We start from the raw sequence: 24,092 nt of genomic DNA on the forward strand, positions 1-24,092 counted from the left end.
TCATAGACAAAGTGAAAAGGCTTTTTATTATTTGTATTTCCACTAATAGCATTTCTCTGTCTCGTCTCGCTTTAGTGCAACAGCACCCCACTTCCTGTTCTGACCAACCAGGAGGATTGCTGCGGCAGTGTCGGGAATTCATGGGGACAACACAAGTGTTACCAGTGTCCCAAACTGCCAAGTGAGTTACAGTTTGGTTTGAGGAGTTCATCTTTTGTGTACCTTTTTACATTTCAAGCTACTCTGATTCACTTTTTCCAGCTGTTTGGATGCCAAGTGTACACTATCAAGTTGTTTCATTCCAATGTCAAATAACAGCAAATTGTTTATTGAAAGAAGTCTTTTGTTGTTTTTTATCCGGTCTACATCTTGTGTGTTCCTGGGAATACATTATTGTTTATTGAGCCAAACATTTCAAACATTCCCTGCAATTGATCCATTTCATCTTATAAAATGATGGCCCTTGATCAAAAAATGTTTTATACCTATGAACGTTAGTGGTGAGGCGGGATAGGGAGTGTGTGAAAGGTTGGGAATAAAAAAAACGGAGAAATTACGGGAATTACACACAGACGGTGAGACAGAAAAAGAGAATGTGGAAAATAACCCTCCACTTAAGCGTGTTCCTTTGGGCCTGCCCAGTGCAGGACTGTCATCACATTGCTGGAGATTGGATTTCAAGAAAATCTTGGCTACTCACGTTTTTCCACTCCGCTATTATTCCGTCTCTCAGTTCTGACTCACACAATGCAGCCTTTGACAAAACCTGATATACTGTACGTCTGGTTAGTCTTCAGACAACTGGATTCCTGCCCGGAGTAATGTCTGTTTTGTTACATTCATATCCATTTATAAACTTTTTATGAAAATGGTTGATGTGATATCTACCCTCTTTTCATTGGCCTTTCACGATGTTTGTGTGGGTGCAGGTTTCCCACAGCGCTCTAATAAAACTGCCTTACATGTTTTTACTCCCTCATGGAGCGAAGAACAACAGTGTTAGATGTTCAAAGCTCATTTAGGGTTAGAATAATAACATAATATTGCATTGTTAGTTCAAACCTCATGAAAGACTTTCCTAATCTTTGACAAGCTACTGTACATTTCAACAAAGGCCTCATTAAAGCTGGCATTATTAAGTACAAAGACAGAAGAAAAGAAAACATTTGGTGAAATTGTCCAATCATAAAATGAAGCAGAAGTGCTTATTCACATTTTGGGAGGAGATTTTTAAGAGAATAATGTTGTCATCTAACTCAAGCAAGTGTCTTCTCAAGATGTCAACTATTGCTTGTCAAAGTTGACATCTTGTGAAGCTTCTAATCTACACTCAATGAAAAAAGGAATGTGTGCTTGAGAGAGAGGTTCAAGCCTTCTTTTCTTTAACACCTCTGGTAATGTAGCCAGTGATTGTGTAAATTACTGTTTCAGAAAGTTACCAAAATTGTTAGTTTTACCTAAAATGAGTCTATTCAGGAAAACACCATGTGGTGCTTAAAGATAAGCTAAACATCCTGTAAAGTTTTCTGAGATTGTCAAAGCTGAATACTAACGAGCTGCAATTCAATATCTATTGTGCTTGTTCAACAACTATTATCGAGGAGAGCTGGTTTGTACGATCCAACCTCAGGCCTCCCCATTACAGAAACTCACTCGCGTTTTTCTCCCCTTCCCCTCCTGTGCTTTGCCTTGTCTTCTACATCCTCAGATGCATCAGTCAAGCATACCATTGTGGAAGAGTATGGCTCCACCTGTCCACAGGGCTATAAAAGATTCAACAGCACTCACTGTCAAGGTAAGGATGAAGTTAAACGCTCTGTAGCAAGTACAGGCTGAGTTTGAGAGTTGTTTCTGCTTTATAGAGGCCCTATTCTGCTAATGATCAGGTTCATAATTGTTTGTTGTGCACACTGTGACATGTATACTTGCTTTAATGTTCAAAAAGCTCTTTATTTTCCTCATACTGCCTGTGCTGCAGCACCTCTTCTCACCCTCTGTCTGAAACCAGAGCCCAGTCTGGCTGGCTGTGTTTTGATTGGTCAACAAGTTAGAGATGTCCCACCCCTTAGCCTATCATGTACAATGTGTTGAAACGCCAGTCAATAAAAGCGTGAGTGTTACGGAGTGATCTCACTTGTTACGGAAGAAAACAAAGGAGTTAAAGTCAGGCCATCAGGCAGTCGGGGGAGAGAGAAACTCCCTGGAGGGAACTTTTGGATTTTAGCAGTGCATGCTCAAAGCCTATATTACACACCCCAGAGAGCCTAATAGGGCCCCTTTAATTTTAAAGTCCCTATGTGACAAAGATCCTGTAGCAATAATAAATATTTATCAAAATAACCTTTTTCTTATTTTTTTCTCACCAACCTGGTAGATATCAACGAGTGCTCGATGCAGGGCGTCTGTCAGAACGGAGACTGTCTGAACACACTGGGCAGCTTCAAATGTACCTGCAAGGCGGGTTGGGTGTTTGACAGGAGTCGATGTGTTGGTGAGAAAAGAGGCCTCTCTCTGCCTCTCACTGGAAATCCACTTGAATGACATTATAGTTTAGTTCCATAGTGGGATTCCCAAATGATTCCCTTTTGTCTCTCCTGTCAGAGTCCCAAGCTGAGCAGGCTCAGTGCTTCCTGATAGCGTCTGTTGTCCGGGGCTGCGAGCACGCGCTGGCCACGCCCCTCACCCAGGAGATGTGCTGCTGCACGGTGGGGAAAGCCTGGGGCCGCAACTGTGAAAGATGTCCTCAGGTGGGCACAGGTGAGTGGACGGAGAGGAGAAGCTACTGGCTCAGAACATTTCCTACTTATTTATATAAATAAATAAAATAAATAAAATAAATAAAATAAATAAAATAAATAAAATAAATAAAATAAATAAAATAAAATAAATAAAATACTCAATATGTCGTAATACTGTCCTCTGTCATACTGATCATTTAAATGGCATATTGGAAATGTTTTGATGTCATATTGGAATATTCATACAATTAATGTATTGTAAGAAACAAGGAAGTTGAGCAATTCAGCCAAAATCTGGAATATATTTAAACTTGCTTCCCTAAGAATTGAGATTATATAAAAGTGAAATGAATTTATTGTTACCCCCTCTCCTCTCTCCACGTGATGCTCAGTGGCCTTCAGTAAGATCTGCCCTGCTGGGAAAGGATACTTGCTCCAAACTACAATAGAGACCATGGCCTTCCCTCCCATCATCTTCCCCCCTAAGCCCGAAAAGGAGGGTGAGTCCTAAATATGCCTCACACCACTCTTCTCACCTCTCAAACATTTCTGCTTCTGGTTTGTTTAGGATGGATTATGTATATTAACAGTTGCTATCTCTCATTTATTTTAGATCCACATCCAGAGAAAGTGACTGAACAGCCTCCTACCAGCACGACCAGTCGCCGTGTGCCCGGTAAACTCCCCTCTTTACACTCCATATGGACAATATTAAAAAAAAGACGCTAAATAATTTATGTTAACTACTGGTGCTTAATGTACTCCACCTGTCAAAATAAGGGTAATGTTTTTGTAACTACAAGTGTAGATAAATGTTCCCCATGTGTGGTGAAGAGAAAAACATCAGGGACTAAAGATCAACATGTCATATTTCCTCCTAAAGTCTGCGCACTTCATCTCTCCTCTGTTGAATCCACAGTTGTTAAACCCACCCCGCCAACAATCGTGAGAATGACCCCAGGCAATGACCCCTTCGAAACACAGACAAAAGTCTTGCGTGAGTTTCCTGCAAACAGACTCAAACATGTATTCTGCTTTAACGTCATAGAGTTATTCTGTAAAGGCTGGTTCATGTTTCATGCGCCTCGAAACTGGAAAACCCAGCTCTCATATTCCCCAGTAAGAGAATATACTGTGGTCCTTCACTCACAAATGACATGTTGACTTTTTCCATGTAACAACATCATTTATGAAAGCATGCAAAAGAGTTTTTTGGACCTTGAGGCAATGTCTCCTGATAGAAATCAATAATGAAAGTCTAGCTTAACAGTGAGCAAAGTGTAGTGTGACGCATGCTTCTTAAATCCCTAACAGACGGTTGTGCATGCCTCGTGCATTCAACCATGAAGCATGAATCAGCCTTAAGGCGACGTTCACACTCTTCATGTTTAAGTGTTGACATAACAATTTTTTCGTGCTGGCATTAAGAAGCAGGTTATGTGAGACACTTCACTCATAAAAAGAAAAATACATTCTTAATTGAGTGTTGGATTTCTACTCGTGGGTGTCTTCATCAGCCTCTCTTTGTATTTCTGACTGACACCTGTCGTTGGCTTTGATACAAAGAAGCCAGATGCTTTTAAAAACTTGAATAGTGTGAACATGTTAGCAGCTGAGTGTTACCAGCTTTTTATATATATATATATTAAATAATGATAATATATATTCCCACATACTGTACATCTGCTATGTATCTATATATATGTACGTGTATATAAGATGCATGTGCTCCCTCCTTGAAGCAGAGGCAGATGAATGCAGGCTAAGCAGGAACATTTGTGGTCGCGGGGAGTGTGAGAACAGCCTGAACGGCCACATCTGTCACTGTCACCCTGGCTACCATCTCAACTCGCAGAGGAACATCTGTGAGGGTAAGAGACAATGGTAGAGACACGGTGATGGATAGCAAAGAAACGTTTCCTGAGGTTTCTAATGCATGGATGTCCCCTGGCAAGCATACTCAGTTAGATATATAATTTATAGAGAAGGGGATCATTTAACCGTCTATGAATTGTGGCGGTGGTGGCGAAGTTGATAGGGACTTGGCTTGGCAACTGGAAGGTCACCAGTTCAAGTCCCGGCAAGACCAAGTGCTACCGAGGTGTCCCTACACTGTTCCCCGGGCGCTGTTCAAAATGGCAGCACCCTGCTCCTAACACTAGGATGGGTCAAATGCAGAGAAACAATTTCCCCACGGGGATTAATAAAGTATTTCCAACTTGTAAGCAGTGGCTCTCATCCTGTCTACTGGGTTATATATAGATAATGCTTTTAGATCAGCATTAAAATACTTGTTCTGGCTCTTGGGTGTAATCACTCTCAGTAATGGTTGTTTTCTGAATCAAAAATAGATAAATTATAAGAAATGCTGTGTTTCGGCTGTGGAGGCCCATTCACTTGTGAAATCAAAACTAAAAGTATAAATAATAATAGCTCCCATGGAGAATACCTCATCTTACGAAAAACAGTAAATGCATTTGGTGGTTTTGAAGTGAGTTTTTGAGGTATAAAACAAGCTCTCATCTAGGACTTGGAGATGCATCATGGGAAATGTAGGATCCAGCGATGACAGAGTCTCTAAGCTGTATTAGAGACTGAAAGTCTGCTCTGATTTGGATGGAAACACAAATGTTATTTTAAAACAAGAAAGTCATTAAAGGTCCCATGTCATGGCCATTTCTACTGATCATAATTCCATTGTTGAGGTCTACTAGAATCCAAACTCACATTGGTTTCTCATACAGCATCTCTGTATAGTATGTGTATTCACTCTCTGTCCTAAACGGCTTGTTGGAGCTCCTGCCCCCCCCTCCCTGTGAGCCCAGTGGCCGTCTGCGAGACAGCGAGACACAGCGAAACCCAGCCCGAAACACACACACACACACACACACACACACACACACACACACACACACACACACACACACACACACACACACACACACACACACACACACACACACACACACACACACACACACACACACACACACACACACACACACCCGCAGCCTGGCTGGGAGTGTATGTGTGTGCCCAGGCGGAGTTCCGCGGTGTCTCTCGCCAACCCCACACCAGTGAGCCAGCTCACAGTGTCCCGCTCCTCGCATCAGCGAGCCTCGCAACGCCGTTACGTTACGTCACTATACCCAAAATACGTCACTGTACCCACGAAGTAAACAATGGAAAAAGCTAAATCCCCAACAAGGCATTTTGGGGCAGCAGGTATTTTCTGTGTTAGAGTTTTACTCGCTACAGGGTGTACTTTGAGGGTTTCTGACTCTGCAGACCGTTTACATGCATTAAAACCACGGTAACCAGAAAAGCATGACATGGGACCTTTAAGACATAAATCACATTTATAGTTAAACAGTGAATTCCTTTCTCTGACAGCTGTAATTTGATTAGTTAAATGTCCCAGCATGTAAAATCCCTACAAGACTTAAGCAAATAGAATTACAGTTTTGACTGATAATGCTTCTTCTTATGTCTTCTTAGAGTGCAATATATTACTATTTGAAAGTAGCTGTGTGTTTTTTATAACATATGTGAATGGATCCGGTAGTAGGTAAGAAGTACTTGATCTAATACATGACACATATCTAATCCCTGAAGAAACAATGCTACAGTCGGTGCTTAAAAACGCTTCCTGGAATCGGGGCGTTGTTTCCCCTGAGCTCTCCATCCATCTGTTTTCTGTCTAAAGTGTTCAACATTTTTTTCCTCATGTGTCATCATCGCCCTTCTCTCCTGTTGTCCAGATGATAATGAATGTGATTCAGAACCGTGCGGCCACGGCAGAGGCCTTTGCGTCAACATAGAAGGAGCTTACACATGCCACTGTCGTCAGGGCTATAAACACATGGTGCAGCATGGGAGACTCAAGTGCGTCGGTAAGTTAGGTTGGCTGATTTCCATGTTAAAATGTTTTCATCAAATTAGATCCTGCATTGGCTCTATACTTTCTGTTTTACAGACCTGAATGAGTGCTCCAAGCAGGACATCTGTGGTGTCGGGGGAAAGTGTGTGAACCTGCCCGGCTCTTATAAATGTGAATGTCACGGCGGCTTCAGAAGCAAGTCCCACCGTCAGCCAGCATGTGAAGGTATACAACACTGATTATTAGGACAGCTGTGATATCAGTGCACAGGCTTTCCACCTACAAAACACCTATTATTCAGTGTGTCACTATAACATGCTTGCGTCTGTTCTCTGCGTGTGTGCTTGTCAATACTTCTTCAAATCATGGGTGTGTGACACTTCTTCCCACTTATTTCAGACATGAATGAGTGTTTGAGCCCTGACACGTGTCCCAATGAGCAATGTGAGAACACACCAGGCTCATATGAGTGTGTTCCCTGCTTGTCTGGACAAGAGGTCCGCGGGGGCATCTGCTATGGTGAGTGCATCCCTGCCGTTCAGCAACATTCATCACTTATTAGCTGTTTTTTATTCTTCATGTGTGTTTTTTCAGGGGCACTGCCACACTTAGGGCTTTACTATGATGCTTAACATTTAAACAAAAAATGTACTTGCTCCATCAGCGGATGGTTTTGCTTTTCAATCATCCCATGTTGTTATCTGACTGGTAATAGTCATAAAAAAGGGCTCTGTGGGAAATGGCCATCACTGATTTATCTACCCAAGATACTCATTAGTTACAGAGCAGGATAAATCAGTTTATCAGTATGGTGGTGTAAGGCATATAACAGGGAAACATCTAAATATTAGTCTATTTTAAAAGAAAATGCTATACCTTAAAATATGATGTAAATATTGCGCATTTTACGGTTACACATTTGAACTTCTTCAATGGTTTCATGCGCTGTGAATATTGGCCTCATGTAGGGTTTGTTAAGCCTTTATATGGCCATAATCCAGACAAAAATCTGGTTTTCATGTCTCGTTCATTCAAAGATTATAAGGCATTATTGTCATATGCACGATGGCTACAGTGTAGTTTTGACAATGAAATCTAAAGTGCCAGGCTCTTTTAACAATGCAACATAAATATACGTAAGACATAAAACTTTATACACTTTTTTCAGAAATAAAATAGTGCAAGACAATGTTGCAAGCAACCAATATGCAAGTACATTCAGAAATAACATGTAAATAAGAATAAGTAAAACAGTAACTGTACATTGCATTAAAATACTGCTTATTGTAATAATAAATAAATAAGTCAACTGTTTTTTTGTAGATAACCTGGAAAAATCTAATTGAAATTAAAATCTCTTTTTAAAAGGGAATCCTGGCCAAGAGGGGCAGCAGCATAGTTACAACAAATTAAAAGAACAGAGAACATATCAAAGTCACAATCAGAAACATCCTCATACACAGCTTCTACAGACAGAGTTGCCTGCTTTTTGATAGTAGTTCTTGCATCTGCTAAGAGAGACCGGCCCCCTGAGTTTCAGCTCATATTACAGCTGGTTCCAAGCAAAGGGAGCAGCATAACTAAACACTGTAAAAGATGTATGCTGTAATCTGCTTCATGTTCCACCAGACATTAATGAGTGTCAGAATCCTGGCATCTGTCCTAACGGCCGCTGTGAGAACCTCCCTCGTTCGTACCGCTGCCTGTGCAACGAGGGCTTCTACAATACAGACAACAAAGACTGCAGTGGTGAGTAAACCTAACCTTTACATCACATTAACCTGACGTTACATGCTGTTTGGTGCTGAAGTTGTAATGAGGGATTTTGAATCACTACTTGTTGGGAAAATACTGAATGTAGCACATGATAACAAAGGCCCTATGTAGCTGTGTACATGACAGGATGTATGATTACCTAGAAGAGCACCAGGACTGCTTTTAGGAATATGATGGCTATGTGACAACGGTTAACATGATAATTCAGCTGAAACTGAACTAAACATTACATACTCCTTTGAACCGGTATTCCTCCATCTTGTGACTGTGTAACACCCTCTCTTGTATATAAGCATGTGAAGGACACTGTTCAGCTAGTTGTCCCATGCATATGCTCTGTATGTAATGACTACTTCCATTCTTGCAAGGATAATAAATACATGTATCCTGATTATGGAAACTCAAGCCAGTGACGAGTGACATTTTTCTAACACTAGTTCAAAGTTCACACATTTTGCCTTTTCCCAAACAGACATTGATGAGTGTGAGGACTCCAGGCTGTGTGCTAACGGCCGCTGCATCAACACAGAGGGGTCCTTCCAGTGCCAGTGCCACACGGGGTACCAGCGCACACAGGAGGGCAGCCACTGCGAAGGCATGACATATTCAACAACCATTTATTTTAAGTGTTCACATGCATTAGTGGAAAACAGAGTGCATTACAGTACAGTACTGTACTTAAGTACAATTTTGAGGTGCTAATACTTTACCTGAATATTTGAATTGTATATTGCCTTATAACTCCACTACACCCAGAAGACAATTTTGTACTTTTGACTCCAGTACATTTATCTGACAGTTTTAGATTCAGATTATAATCTAATACAATATAAATTAACTCTTTGTTGCCAGATTATATGTTAAAATACCCAGCAGCAGGGTATAAAGTAATACAAAAATAGATCTGTCTTTACCAGCTAGGATAAACACATTAATGAACCAATAGCCATAATCCAGTCATATGATATTTATGATTCTGAAATGGGCCTTAAAGCATAATGAATACTTTTACTTTTGGAACTTTAAGTATATTTTGACGCAAATACTTTTGTACTTTTTGAATGGAGCCCTTCAAGGTTCAAGGTTCAAGGTTCTTTATTTAGTCATACAAACATAGCTACAGTGTAGTTATGCCGATGAAATTCTTAGGTCACAGGCTTCTCCAACAGTGCAACACAAAACACAGATAAACAGAAAAATATAAGTAAATAGTAAATACAAAAAGAAAAATAGTTTAAAGAACCAGGGCCGTGAACGAGTATTTTTACAATTTTATATTGCTACTTTTACTTAAGAAAGATATTTGAGTACTTCTTACACTACTGTTCACATGGAAAAAAAATGCAATACTTACGGCACGAAACTGGTTTTACTCTTGATAAGTAATCAGCACAGGGCTATCTAAACAGAGTGTGAGTGAGTCCAGATCAGTTTGGATCCATTCGTAATATCCTGCTCACTGCATGCTTCACATTCCCACATTGTTTTTGTTTCCTTCCCTTTAGATATCAATGAGTGTGAGAGGCCATCGAACTGTCAGAGGGGCCGCTGCATTAACAACATGGGCTCGTACCACTGTGAGTGCCAGAAGGGCTACACACTGGTGGGAGGAAGGAGATGCCAAGGTCAGCCTCTACAAATCGTATTCGTTACCTCTTTATTATATTATAGGATGTATTCTATTGTTTTGCCATTAAAAAATCATATTCTTTATAATCTTTATCTTTTGAATTATCATTGTTTTGCATCGTCACGCTTATTTATGCAAAGTTTGTTATTTTCGTATTGCCACACAAGTTGAGGCATAGCACCAAAATAGCTGTGGATATTTTAAGAACAAAAAGAACAACATCTTGTTGTTGTTTGCAACTCAGATGGTGTTTGAATTTATACAAATACCCAGAGCGCCATGTGTGATTTCCCTTACAGACATAGACGAATGTGCCGAGGACAGGAGTCTCTGCCAGCCCTTCGGCTCTTGTGAGAACAGACCGGGCTCGTATTTGTGCGCCTGCAACCACGGCTTTGTGCTCTCAGAGGACAAACACAGCTGTGAGGGTAAGCCTGCTCTGAATCCTCCCGTCTTACTGCGGACCCACATTTATCCCGGAGCTTAAACCAGGCCTGAACATTATATCCCTGCTTGTCCCAAACCCAAAACACTTTGGTTCAAACCAATCTGAAGGTCTGATATTCAAACTATTTTTAATAAATGGTTATATATATATTTTAACAATAATTCAAAGAAAGCCCAGCTTGGTGAGCCCTTTGCAGTCCAGTTCAGTCATTAGTTGTGGACAAACAATCCTCTGTTTCCTAACGTTCATCATGTTTGCTCCGCAGCAGTTCGAGTGCAGGTGGATGAGAAGAAGGAATGCTACTTGAACCTCGACGACACTGTGTTCTGCGACAGCGTCCTGGCCACTAACGTCACCAAGCAGGAGTGCTGCTGCTCCATTGGAGTGGGATGGGGAGACCACTGTGAGGTCTACCCCTGTCCTGTCTCCCATTCAGGTACAGTTACAGTACAGAGTGCATTGTGCAAGTAAAAACACATTCAACTAAGTTATAGGTGGGCTTGACGCTCAGTGTGTTGATAGGGTTCCCGTGGATCATCCAAATGTCTTAAAAGTCATTTCAATAACCTACAAAAAAATAAGAAAATCCATCTTTAACTCAAGTCATGTGAAGTAACATTTTATCGTTCTTTTTTTAATGGTTCATTGTAACATTTCAAAATAATCCTTTTTCTATTTTTATAATTTATCTAAAGCCTCTCCCATTAATGTAAAGCAGATCCATAAGGTGGCAATAAAAAGTCTTACAAAATGTCTTGAATCTAACTTGTCCTAAGCTTAAGTAACCCTGGTTGAATATGTTTATTTACAAGGCTTTGGACAATAATTACCTTAGTTCCTTTCTTTGTATTAAAACATTGATATAATACTGTATACTGTGAGAAATGTGGCCATGACAACTGTATGATTATTTTTGCAAATGTGCTCACACCAATATAGAGATTGTTTTTCTGTTGCGTTAACCAGTGATAAACGCATGCATCTTAGTGAAAGTTCACCACATTGTAAACATTATGTCATATTGTTTATCTACTGTATATGTTGATCTTTACTAACCTTTTCCTTGTCCTCTTCACCCAGCCGAGTTCCACTTCCTGTGTCCGAACGGACAGGGCCTCTACTACGATGAAGGACTCCTGTACAGCCTGCCTGTCTACCATGGTAGATATTATACAACTTGAGTCACTATATTAACATGCACCATGGCTACTCAGTGATTGCAAAGATATTCCTGCAAGATGTTCCTGCTTTTGCACTCAAATGATTTGCTTACATTTAAAATATAATAAGTTATCAGTTTCTTATGAGATTGGGAAATTGCCCTTGTTACATTATAAAACAAACCTTGGGTAGGTTCATGGCATTCTGTTCTGAAGAGACTTTTCCTTGGTTGTCCACAGATATCGACGAGTGTTTTCTGTTTGCTGATGAAATCTGCAAGAAGGGTCGCTGTGAGAACACGCAGCCTGGCTACGAGTGTTACTGTCAGCAGGGCTTCTACTATGACGGCAACCTACTTGAGTGCATTGGTAAGTGCTTAAACACATAAAGGCCCTACAACTGTAAAGAAATACTGTAACAAGGCTTTATAGCATGTTAATGTTGTTCTGAACGGTTGCACATTCTCCCTCAGATGTAAATGAATGCCACGACGAGTCTCTGTGCAATAATGGTCACTGCGTCAACACCGAAGGGTCCTTCTACTGCAACTGTAACAGGCCCTGGACCCCAGACTCCAACAAGAAGAGCTGTGTGATAGCCACAGTAGCCGGTGAGTTAAACAGTGTCAGCCTGTATGTGGCGAGCTGCTGGAGGAATTGTCTTGAGCTTTGAGCATTCTTTCCTTTCACCACAGATGTGAATGAGTGTGAGGACGCCAGCCATACTGTAAGAATGGCCACTGTGTGGACACTCCAGGGTCGTACTAACTGCTTCTGCGCCGTGCCGTTGGACCCTGGCCACCGACCGAAACAGCTGTGTGACCCCTGAGGAGCAGGCTGGTGAGTGCAGACCCTGTGCATGGAGGGGGGGGGGGGGGGGGGGGTCAGAAAAGAAGTGGGCAACAGCATATTCTCACAAAATAAAAATGACAGTTTTGCCTGTATGTGCTTATGAAAGTCAGTGTATGTGAGACATAACTGAGTTAGTGCTTAGTGAAACACAGATGGTGAAGATCTGCTAACCTTTTGTAGGGGAACCAAACTAAACAACAAATAAAACATTTACGTACCCCTTGTAAGGTAAACATTGTTGCATTCAGATTGTGTACCTCTAATATAACATCTGCAAATAAAACTTTACCACTCTGTTCCAAATGACATATCTGGGTTTGCTGGTCAAACACCATGTTGTGAAAAAAAGGAGTAGTTGTTGTACTGTCCTTGTTTCATGAAACCTGAAGCCAATGCTCTTGTTTTGTGTGAGTGAAGATGATCTGGACTGATGGTGATGAGTCGCATTGGATACCAGACAGGACAGGTTGACCAAATATTTCAGGCAGGGTTTGCTTAAAACTTCTTGTGACAAAATCCTTCCGATGAAAATGAATGCCCAGAGGTTTGGGACCTGACAGTTTAATTTCCTCATGATTAAAGAGAGGAACGCTGCAGGCCCTATCCTTGCTGGAGCAAATGCAGTAAGGATGAAGTATTATGAAAAGACACATTTTAAATGGCCCTTTTGTCGGCAGTCTTTTGGGAAGTGTTTGCAAATATAGTGAACTTTTGTCCTCTTACACTTAGAACAGTAGATGTGTTTGAAATGTTCAAGGTGGGTTCTGTGTGTCCTTGTCAACTCTTTGGTTAGTCTAATTTATGGACTTCGCCCGAGCCAAGGACTGGAACGCTCTGGTTTGGTGACAGTGAAGTGCCATCGTTGTAATTGCAGATGTTTACTTTCGAAGTTTGCAGCTGAGTGTGGCAAAGTTAGGACACAAATCTACTTTGATACTTTGGTTCCCTCCCACAAAGGAAAGCATTACTCACTCCAAGTGACAGCGTAAAGTGTAGTTCAGCTAACTTGGAATGTTATTCATCTTATTTATTGGCTGTTATAAAGCAGACATTATAGTTGGCTATGATGTTAAAGGCAGAAGAAAAAGGTTAAGAGCTGATTAATCATTCGGAGCTTCACCTATAATCGCAAGTGGTGACTCAAGTGTGAAAATAAGACTGTTTGGCTTTAGAGGGACCTTCTTATAAAACAGCTGCATCTTGAAATTGAAAGGAGCTGCTTGAAGTGCTAGAGTTGAAAATCCTTAGACATGACTGAAATGGAGGAGATTCAAACGTAGAAAAGCTGTCGAATAACATCTTTAATCTGACCTGTTAGTCCAGGATAATTCCTGAAAACACATAGTATGAATGTCTCTGTTCTCCCTGGTTAAAACCATGACATGACCCAATTGACGAGTAATGTGTGAGTGGATAGACCCTATGAGCTTTAAACCAACTTACATGGACACATGCTTAATTTTAGGGACCACTTTGTCAACTCAAAAAATGACGAGAACTTCGCTCTCATCATAAACCCTCATGCTGAAGATGGATTCATGTTTGTCAAAGATTTGCAAACCCAGTCCAACCAATTGTTTCAGATTGATATGTTTCATGGGTGGAACCAATGTGAATATGGCTTATTCTGTAATTGCCTGGATTTATAACGGTTATAAAAGAGTTGGAAAACCCAGTAATGGTTTCTGAATATGTAGTAGACACTCATTATTCAGGATTTAAATCCTTCATGACGCATTACTGCAACGAATGCTGCTTCCTAAAATGTTCCACTTTTGTTGAGTTTATTCAAGTCTGAAGTTTAATTAACATATTCAATTACAGTAAACTTTAAAAAGAGAGTGTTTATTGCAGGTTTATTGTACTGATAAGTGAATGTCATTATGTAGCACAAGTTTTTCTTTTTATTATTATTGTGTCCACCACCTACAGACAAAGAGCTGGCCCCAAGCAGATGTTCATACTGTAACCAGTGTCTGTGGTGCCCTTTGCAGATGTGAATGAGTGCCAGGACCCCTCGTACTGTAAGAATGGGAGGTGTGAGAACACGCCCGGCTCCTTTCACTGTTTTTGCGACCCTCCCCTCACCTTCAGTGCAGCGCTGAAACAGTGCGTCTATGACGGTGGGTAAAATCAGCATCGGCTCCCCTGAGCATGACCAATCAAAATGAGTTTTGGCTTACCTTGACATCTGCCACTCATGTTGCTCTTTGTAATTCCTCCCAGTGTGTGTCCCATCTGGCCTCTAATGGCTTTATTTTCTCCCTCTTACCAACTTTATTGTGACAGTTTCCCAATCTTTGGAAAAATAGCACACTGTGTAGTCATTAGATATACATATCGATGTTACCTGCACACAAAGCATTATCTGAGCATGTTTAGTTTGAGTAAAAGTGATTGCTTTAGGCATTTTTTTCTGCATGTCTTTGTTTCCCAAAAGCTATTTGTGTCTGTGCTGTTAACGATGACAACCTCATTTCTTCTGGTAGTGAAAAGACAGACTATTGTGATCATTTTGCATCATGGTTCACAGTACTTTAAGGCTGTTTGAGTGTGACGCTTTGTAACCAGCAGACCAAAAAATGACTTTAAACACGCTATTTCAAACACAATATTATACGGTATCTCCACATTTACAGAGGACAGTAATGCATACTGAACTATAAACAAAGAGCTCTTTGCCTAATGAGAGTGAACTGTCAGCTTATCCTCATCATCCATGCTGCCACTAAACCACACAGCCATTTATCTGGAACTCATTGATGCATGCCTGTGATTTTTCATTCTAATTTGCATAGTTTTGTATTTTACTTAGGTAACTATAACATTTTCCTCTAGATTTTATTAATGAATAGTTTAATTGTGTGAAAGAACTCCATAATGTACAAACCAAATTAAATAGGTTTAGTAAGCCATTTATTTTCCTGTATCTATTACTAACCGAGGACATCTGCTGTATGCCATGGCTTGCTAAAAGTACTGGCTTGAGGCTATACAGGAAACCACTGTATTAGATTTTCTCCTGACCTCTATTACCCCAAATATATTGAGTCTGTGTACAGAAATTGTATATTTATGACTTTATGCCCTTACTTTACTTACATGAACTCAGATTTACTGATTTTTTTTTTTGTCCTAAAAATATAAACTGATAGTTATTATAAACCAAATAGTTTTTTAAAAGTACATTTTAAATATTTATTATGGCATTCCAAATACAGAATACACCTGAACTAAAATGTAATCCTAAAAGTTACATACAAATGTTTCTCTGTTGACATCTTCCACCGACTTGCATACAGCTGTTTTACTTTGTTTTTACTGATAATAATCTTAGATTTCAGAGTTCGCTGAACATGTCTTCCTGTGTAAAGAGCTTTTATGAAGATCTCAAAGTGCCTGAATTCTTCTTATGTCACTTTTTAATTGTTGAACTACAGTTTATTTTTTTTCATCCTCCTTTCTTACCCAGATCGCACTGCAGCCCACAAGGACGTGTGTTTCCTGCAGGTGGACGAGGGCCTGATCTGCAGCGAGCCCAGGAACGGCCTGGTGGTGACCTACTCCGAGTGCTGCTGTCACTACGGGCGCGGCTGGGGGCCCGAGTGCAACACCTGTCCCCCCAGAAACTCAGGTAACAGAACCAGACCCCATGGGCAGCTCAGCTTTCAAGTTAGAAGTTTCAAGGCTTTATTGTCATATGCACATTAGTTACAGTGTAGATATGGCAATGAAAAACTTAAATCACAGGCTCCTCCAACAGTACAACATGAATATTTATAGGACATAGAACAAATAAAACAGATAAAATAGTGCAAGAGAATGTGCAAGTAAACACAAATACAATTGAAATAGGGCAAGAAGAGTCTATATACAAATACATGGAATATGATATATTAGATAAATAATGCAAGATGCAAACAGATGGATGTTCTTTCAAAAGTTCAGGTGTTTATGTTAAAGTCTTATGTCCTGTGGAATGAAACTGTCCCTGAGCTTCTGCTTTCCCTTTCTTTTTACCTGAAAATACATTTCTCCTTGTGTTCAGAGATGTTCAGTCGTCTGTGTGAGATGCATCTGGAGACCGAGTCTGATGGGGAGCAGGATTTCCTGGCAGCTTTCGCAAACTATAACCCAGGTAACACCATCTTTGTTCATATCCAATCATATTTCGGACACTCTTGTGTTTTTCCCCCCAACTAAACATTTTTTCTCTCCCTACCTTTCCCCTGCTTGTTTGTATGTAAAAGGTGACAGTTCAGAGGAGGATTCGGACGAATGCAGCTGTGCAAATGGCCGCTGTGTGCGCTCCTACCTCGGCACCATGTGTGAATGTAACACAGGCTTTAGGCTGGACCACTCCCGCACCCGCTGTTCAGGTTTGCACAAAAAATGCTTCAAAATACTTTTTTTTTCATTCATTTCTTAGGTATATACATTTGCCAATAAAGGTACATGGAAAGACTAATGTGTGTATTTAATAACGTTGTGTTTTGCACTGAATTGTTTGATCTTTTTCTTCAGCTTACACTCATTGACAACTGTTTTCCTTTCAGACATCGATGAGTGTGGAGAACCGGGAACTCGTGTCAGTCCATGCAAGAACGCTCGCTGCGTGAACACCGCCGGCTCATACAAGTGCTACTGCAAACACGGCTTTGTTGCCACGCGCAGGCCGAACACCTGCGTCCGACGCAGAACTCGGTAACCTCCGTGTGTCCCTCCGATCATCCATATCTAAACACATGCCGCACACACACAAACACACATCTGTCTCACCGTACGAACATGGCGGAGCATGAAAAGGCAGTTAACCCGAAAACATGAATTCTCATCAGGAGCCAAATCATAGCAATATGAAATGTTCAAAACATTGTCAGCTCCTCTATCTGCCCTCCTTTCACATTTAAAGAAGCAATCAATACAGACAAGGAATATCTTTATTTGTTTGTTTGTTAAACTTTTTGTAATTATTGTTTTTGAACTGTACTTGGTAAGTTTAAATTGTGATTTTGTTGTTGTTTTGTTTTCATTTATCTCCTTGTTACATTCATTTGTTATTCCTTATTTGAATATCAGATCTCAAGCCTTCTTTAAAAAATCTGGTATTCCGGTTCTCTACCTTTGCCCATTTAATATTTACAACCACAGAGAAGCCATGAGAACATTTACATGTGACTGTATTCCCCTTTACATTCCCTTTTAAGTCTGCTTTCTTTTTATGTTAAAATCTAAATTTATGTCAGCTGATATTGTATTTTCTAAACCACACATTGTTGATTTTGTGTTTTTGTACAGTTTGTCTGATGGATCAACAGCTTCTGTAAGAATGGTCCCTGTCCTAGCCCTGTTTATTTGTTGATGTAAAATATGAGAAACCTGAAGTTTTTGTATAATTTGACGTGCGCATCTAAGTGACTTTGAGCTAGAAAAGAAATGTCATGCACTTAGCAATGAACATGGTGGGAATATTTGCTAAATGTAGCTTATTCCAGAAAAACAAGAACGTTTGACATCTTTTGTCAGAGTATGAAATATTTAGAAATCCAAAGACGCTTTTGAGATGAGTAGAATTTGATTAAAAAAGAAGAATCTGTCATGCATTTGTTTTTTATTATGGGATGTTTTGTGTTTTCAAAAAATATAAAACCTGAGAAAACTGACATTTATATAAGGACAGCTTAAGGAGTATGGGAGACTGCACTGTGGATCTTTCAGTGCTGCATTTTAAGCACGCCTAGAAAGTAAATAAACCCGGCACATGGAGGTTTACTCTTTTGCTTGTTACTTCAATGTACAGATCTGTAACTTTTTATAAACTGAATTAATTTAACAAACGTTGTTGCAAGCATGCCGTCTTGTCTTCATAAGACAATAGGTGTTATTTTGCTTCTTCAAATATATCCTGAACCACAGCATTGTAGTGTTTAAATCAGACATTTTGCAGCATAAAAAGGGGGAGGGTTCAATTATCAAGTATGCAAAGGGTACAACATTTGCTGTTCCTTCAGTGCTGCATATTCTTATTTGTAGGATATATTCATACTAATGAGTGCCTACAAATTATTGATTTTAACTCTAGACTAGAGCACATGGCTAAACTGTGATTTTCTTGATTCCGAAATATTGGTACTTTTTTAAAGATATTTAGGATCAACAAGTCTTACTAACTGATTTAGCCCATGGCAGACACACAAGTCTAAAAGTATACTTTAGATCAGGGGTGTCAAACTCAATTTCATCACGGGCCACATTAGCATTATGGTTGCACTCAAAGGGCCGATTTTAACTTTAAGACTATATAAATATTTAATATATAAAATAATGTTATTGCCTCTGCATTGGATTGTTATCGGATAGGGTAATAACTTCATAATTAACTACGTCTGAAAGCAGAAGTCTTCGGCAAATAATTGCAAGTCACAAATGAGAATGTCACAAAATGGTTTAAAAAGAAAAGCCAAATTCTGAAGAAAAAAAGTCGAGAAAAAAGTGACATTTTGATAAAAAAAGTCAAATTCTGAGAAAAAGTCAAATTCTAAGATAAAAGGCATATTTAAAAAAATAAAACGTGCTTCTGTAAATCGGCATGTAACCGTATAATAAACATATTATATTCTTTCAGAGCTGTTGTGGGCCACATAAAATGAAGTAACGGGCCGGATTTGGCCCCCGGGCCTTGAGTTTGACACCCCTGCTTTAGATAGATAGATCATGAGTAATGGTGTTTCCTTTATGTTAAGTTGTCCTTATTGGTCCATTGGATCAAGTTAGATAATGTGTTTGCTTTAACAAGAATGTATTGTTGAATTGTCTGAATGATCTTAATGTCTTTTTAGCAAAGTACTATATCCATGCCAGTTTACTATTCATTTATACTTATCTCACCTAATCACAGTGTGCTTTTGACTACATCCACATGTGGAGACGTGAAGCATGGAGTGTGTTCGATCGATCTAACTTCCTAAACCCGAAATATGCTTTTAATTTGACTTCATCAGTCAAAAAAAAGTTCAAGCCTATGTCAACAGTAACACTATTAATACGTTTGGTTTGGTCAACTTAAAAGTAAATGATAAAAGATTACTGATGCTGAATATGGGAGGGTAGAAAGGCCACAGAGGACATCAGCTACCTGAAGAACAGCACCATCTTGTGACCTCTCTGTGTTTGTTACTGTAATTCCCACCAGAAGCCTCAGTAAACACAAGCTGCTGTGTTCAGCTTTGTGGAAGCTACTATAAAACCCATCTCTCCAAAGTTAGCAGATATTTCTAACCCCTGCACAAGGAGGGCCTGTTAGAAAACAATCTTAAGAAATACTTATTAAGAATTTACGTTTTAATGTCATCTTCTACAGTTATGTTTATAATTTAAAACATAATTATATACAATCAATTTCTTAATGAATTGATTTTCCACAATAGGTTCCCCTATGCCACACGTTATGTCATTATGGGCATTTGGATGTCGGAGCTATAGGCAATAATCTAGGTTATTTTTCCTATGAATGTTGCCTTGATTGTTTAAATTGTTTAAATGCAATGTGTTTTAAATTGTCCTTGATTGACATAACAATTTATAAAGCCATCACTTCCATGCAAATCAATGACTCAATTCACCATTGGGTGTCTTTATCACAAATTGTAATTTGTGTTATGCACACCACACTACAAATCAAAATGTGTCCTTTTCCACCTTTCCTCTTACTCTCCGGTTTTCAACTTTATCTGGTAATATAGTTCAAGTTTAAACTAGTTTCGGGTCAACAAATTAAAAGTAAGCCATATAAAGGCAGACACCTGCAATAACAGGGCTCTACACTCCTACTCAGACAGCATGAGTCACAACACCACTGAGGCATTTTTCAGTTTCTCCCTGAGCTGTGACTTTTTCATTCAGATATTTCATTTTGGGTCAAACTAAAAATGTATTGTTCTTCACACATTATATCATATTTTGATATGTGTTGTCTATGGAGTGAACATCACAACATATGTGTGCATTGCTCTTACTATCTATAGGTTTTACACCTGCTTTCTGAGTGAAATTGTATTACAGAAGTCCAAAACGAACTCAGAAGAAGTTGTACACCTCAACCGTAATAGTACTGTGACATTGCACAACTACACAGTGTCGCCCTCTTATCACTTATACTTCCCTTTTATTTCTTAAATGTTTTCAGTGAAAGGCAGGCAATTAATGTTCATCTTTTTTAAAGATTAAAAACCAAATCTGAAGACTCATTAAGACGAATATTTTCTAAATGTTCCACCTAGACATTATGCATCATTCATAAAACAACAGAGCGTAAACCTTTTTAATTGCCTCTTTTTGCAGCCGTTGGAGCATACATGAGATTAGAGGGAAAACGTCAATGAGGAGGATGCACATTGCTTCCAGCAAGCTTGTTCTTATGGAGACATTGGAGGTGTAAACTCAGACCATTTATCAAGTACAAACAAACCTGATGCGCTCAATTACAATTCCTTCTACTTAAAGCTGTGTCAAAAAATCTGTCCTAAAATGTAAAAACTTAATATTTTATTGGTTTAGATTTCTTTATATCGACTTTTTCTGACCAACATGTAATGAAACTGTAGTCCTCTTGTAGATTGTATCATATTTGATTCCACACATTATATTTGAAATGTTATAAAAACAGGCATGACCATGTATAAAAAGCGCGGCAACAAGTGATCCTCCACTAGAGGGAGCTGCTTGTACATGTGTACATTACTGAATATGCTTTCCATCACTCAAAGTGGGTCCTCGCCGTCATTATGTCTGTGCCATGGTGTAGTCAGTTCAGGTTGCGAATGATGAGGGTTATATATCTGAGGTTTGTGCACAGATAAATCTCATTGATAATATATTGGTCAATATACAGAATGCTACTGCTCCTGTATTATAATACATGCATCATTACTACTAATTGTTCTTTATTTCAACCTAAAGGAAACTATGTTTTATCAATCAATTAATAATTAAGCCCCCAGCTTTAACAGATTACATATACACTGCTGCAGTTCCTTTTTGTAGAACTAGCAAAAGCTACGGTGACTTGTTGCCAGATCTACTCATGGTCAAAGTAAAAAACGGAATACTATTTAGATAATGTATATACACAGGTCATGAAGTCACAAGGCATTATCCCCATGCTGTGTTAAATAACTGCATTGTGCAATGGGCAAAAAAAACAACCAACAAACACAGTTTCAATATGAAGATATAAACCTCTTTGAAATTAAAGTATTTTATACTTCCGGGCATAATAATCAAAATGGGTCTGAATCTGAATGCTTTCACGAAACAAGCTCTCAGGCTGATGTTATAAACATTACAGTTAAAGAAGCAAAAAGTTATTAATTAATATTATTTTAAATTATAAGGAGAGCATATGTTTAATTCCCTTGGAGCTACTGTATGCAGGTTGTGGATTGACTACCACACACCTGTTGTGCTCAAGCAACATGTAGATGAAACCAGGTTGTGAACATGTGATCCATGTTCCATGCATGTGAAACATCTTGTCTGCTGATTTGCACGCCCAGAAATGGGTGCAATAACTCACAAAGCTGTTTGTCCCCCTTTATAGATTATCCTGTGAGCTCAGAGAGTCACGTTGCACCATGGCACCACAGCTCCTCACTGTCCTGGTTTCATTCCGTCAAATTATTATATAATTTAATTTAAAACTGGAACAGCAGGGTGACCTCCAGCAACTAGTTTAGGGAGAAAGAGAGATATGAAAAGGGGCAGAGAGAGAGGGAGGATGAGCAAGAACCTGGACAGAAATAGCATATGTGTCCTTGGGAGATGACTCAAAAAGGTGGTTGGGAGGATATAAATATCTTTTAGTAGGTCGCATTGACCGAACTATAACCCACTAGGTACCGGTGGCTGCAGACTGCAGCGACCAAACTTTCTTCTTTGTTGCTCAAATACAGCTTTAGGTGGCTCAAAGTTGAGGGACAAACACTTTACATTGCAAGATGAGGATAATTCACATCTAACAATTTCAATTGAGTCTTGTAGTCACTTCATTTAGGTCCAGTTCAGACATGAATTTCTCTGTCATTGCATTGGTCGATTTATTCAAAGTGTGTAAATAAATGAGGCGGGCTGTTGAATTTAGTAAATCATGTAATTTCCTTGCTTTTCTCCACTAATGTCCCCTCCTTTTGTCTTTCAGCTTGGGAAGCCTTTTTTTCGTAGTTTTTTTGTGGGATCCAAATTCCTGCAACAAAGGGGCAGCTAGAATTGATAAAACAGGGAATTTCTAACATGCATTTTCAGATGTATGAGCAGATACAGTGTTACAAACCATTTGAACAATGAGCCAAACATGTGTTGTGTTAACAAGGAAATATTTCCATGCCTGGCCAAATTTGGAGACGGAATTGCTATCAGAGCATCGGAGGTGTTGCTTATAAGGAAACAAACCCAGCGGGACAGCCATATAGGGAGGAAGCACATCTATTCAAATAGAGCACCATTTAAAGGTGGAAAATACTCTTTGAAACAGGAGTCAGATATAAAGCAATATACTTAGTGGTGATACGTACATCTTTAAAGTATAGTAAACCTTTTAGGGCTGCAACATTAAGCCACAGGAGGTATGTTGTTATGGTGTATTATGCTTGATTCAGTTTGTGTCCGTCCGTGCCTCAGACAGTTATTGGGATCAGCATGGAGACCCCCTCCATTGCCCCAAGATAGGTCTCATGTGATTCAGATTTAAGGCTGGGAATATCGGTCACATTGTGCTGGAGGGGGGAAATAATAGAGTTCATGTCCACCCGGCTGTGAAGCTATACAGTCACACCAACTTTACCAAACACAAGCCCCCCCAACTCCACCCTGGTGGTCACTGAACACACTAATAATGACCCCACCCACCCAGGTCCCGTCTATAGTGAGCAGACAGAGAGGGGGTTTAGCTGAAACTGCTGCAATCTGCAGAAAGCACTGTGCTGGACACACTCTGGCAGCCAGTGGCAGCCTTATATCCTGCACTCAGCTCTTTCCCTTTGTCACGGTGGATTGTGGATGAGCTCTCTGCTGGGTGAGGGTCTGTGAGCAGGGGTGGGGTCTGGGGCCGGGGGCGTAAACAGGTTGTGTGTGGCTGCACAGAGCAAAGTGATTTTTAAAGGCCTGGAGGCTTTCTTTTTAGCCTTAAACACTGTACAGCTTTGCAGTCAGCCATGTGCATTTTACACACTTTATCCTTCAATCAGTTTAATGAGTTTTTTTTGAGAGGTGTTACCAGACATTCATGTCAATGTAATGTAATGTTATTTCAAAAATATGAACTTGTATTGCTCACATGATAAACAGCAATAAGGGGCTTTTTTTAACAATCATTATGGCAATTAAATTATGTTTAACATCACTGACAGTATTTGATGTTTCAATGAATAATTTACAAGAACAGAACAGATTTGCAATAGATCCCAAACTGACCAACTAACTGACCGTAAAAGAAAAGACATACTGTAATGGCAGTATAAACGAGTCATCAATACCGGTAATGCATCTGAGTGTATACAGTTGGGTAATGGGCCCTACACTTTATTTGTTATACTAATGGCATCTGCAAACTGTT

General features: G+C 39.6%; 1 protein-coding gene across 1 annotated transcript in view; it reads left to right on the forward strand.

Moving 5' to 3' along the window:
- Positions 1-18,083, forward strand: part of ltbp3 (latent transforming growth factor beta binding protein 3) — a 32,549-nt gene extending 14,466 nt beyond the window's left edge. The window contains 27 exon segments of the mRNA XM_034099341.2: positions 76-181; positions 1,709-1,795; positions 2,375-2,491; positions 2,602-2,757; positions 3,131-3,238; positions 3,352-3,414; positions 3,658-3,735; positions 4,481-4,609; positions 6,500-6,631; positions 6,715-6,843; positions 7,018-7,137; positions 8,248-8,367; positions 8,867-8,989; positions 9,900-10,019; positions 10,324-10,452; positions 10,738-10,908; positions 11,553-11,633; positions 11,873-12,001; positions 12,106-12,243; positions 12,328-12,356; positions 12,359-12,395; positions 12,398-12,472; positions 14,479-14,607; positions 15,957-16,118; positions 16,533-16,622; positions 16,735-16,863; positions 17,041-18,083. Coding sequence (XP_033955232.1) covers positions 76-181; positions 1,709-1,795; positions 2,375-2,491; positions 2,602-2,757; positions 3,131-3,238; positions 3,352-3,414; positions 3,658-3,735; positions 4,481-4,609; positions 6,500-6,631; positions 6,715-6,843; positions 7,018-7,137; positions 8,248-8,367; positions 8,867-8,989; positions 9,900-10,019; positions 10,324-10,452; positions 10,738-10,908; positions 11,553-11,633; positions 11,873-12,001; positions 12,106-12,243; positions 12,328-12,356; positions 12,359-12,395; positions 12,398-12,472; positions 14,479-14,607; positions 15,957-16,118; positions 16,533-16,622; positions 16,735-16,863; positions 17,041-17,192 — 3,039 coding nt within the window. The 3' untranslated portion in view covers positions 17,193-18,083.
- Positions 18,084-24,092: the final 6,009 nt, after the last annotated feature.

Source organism: Pseudochaenichthys georgianus, chromosome 14, assembly GCF_902827115.2.
Source record: "Pseudochaenichthys georgianus chromosome 14, fPseGeo1.2, whole genome shotgun sequence".
NCBI classification, from domain to species: Eukaryota; Metazoa; Chordata; class Actinopteri; order Perciformes; family Channichthyidae; genus Pseudochaenichthys; species Pseudochaenichthys georgianus.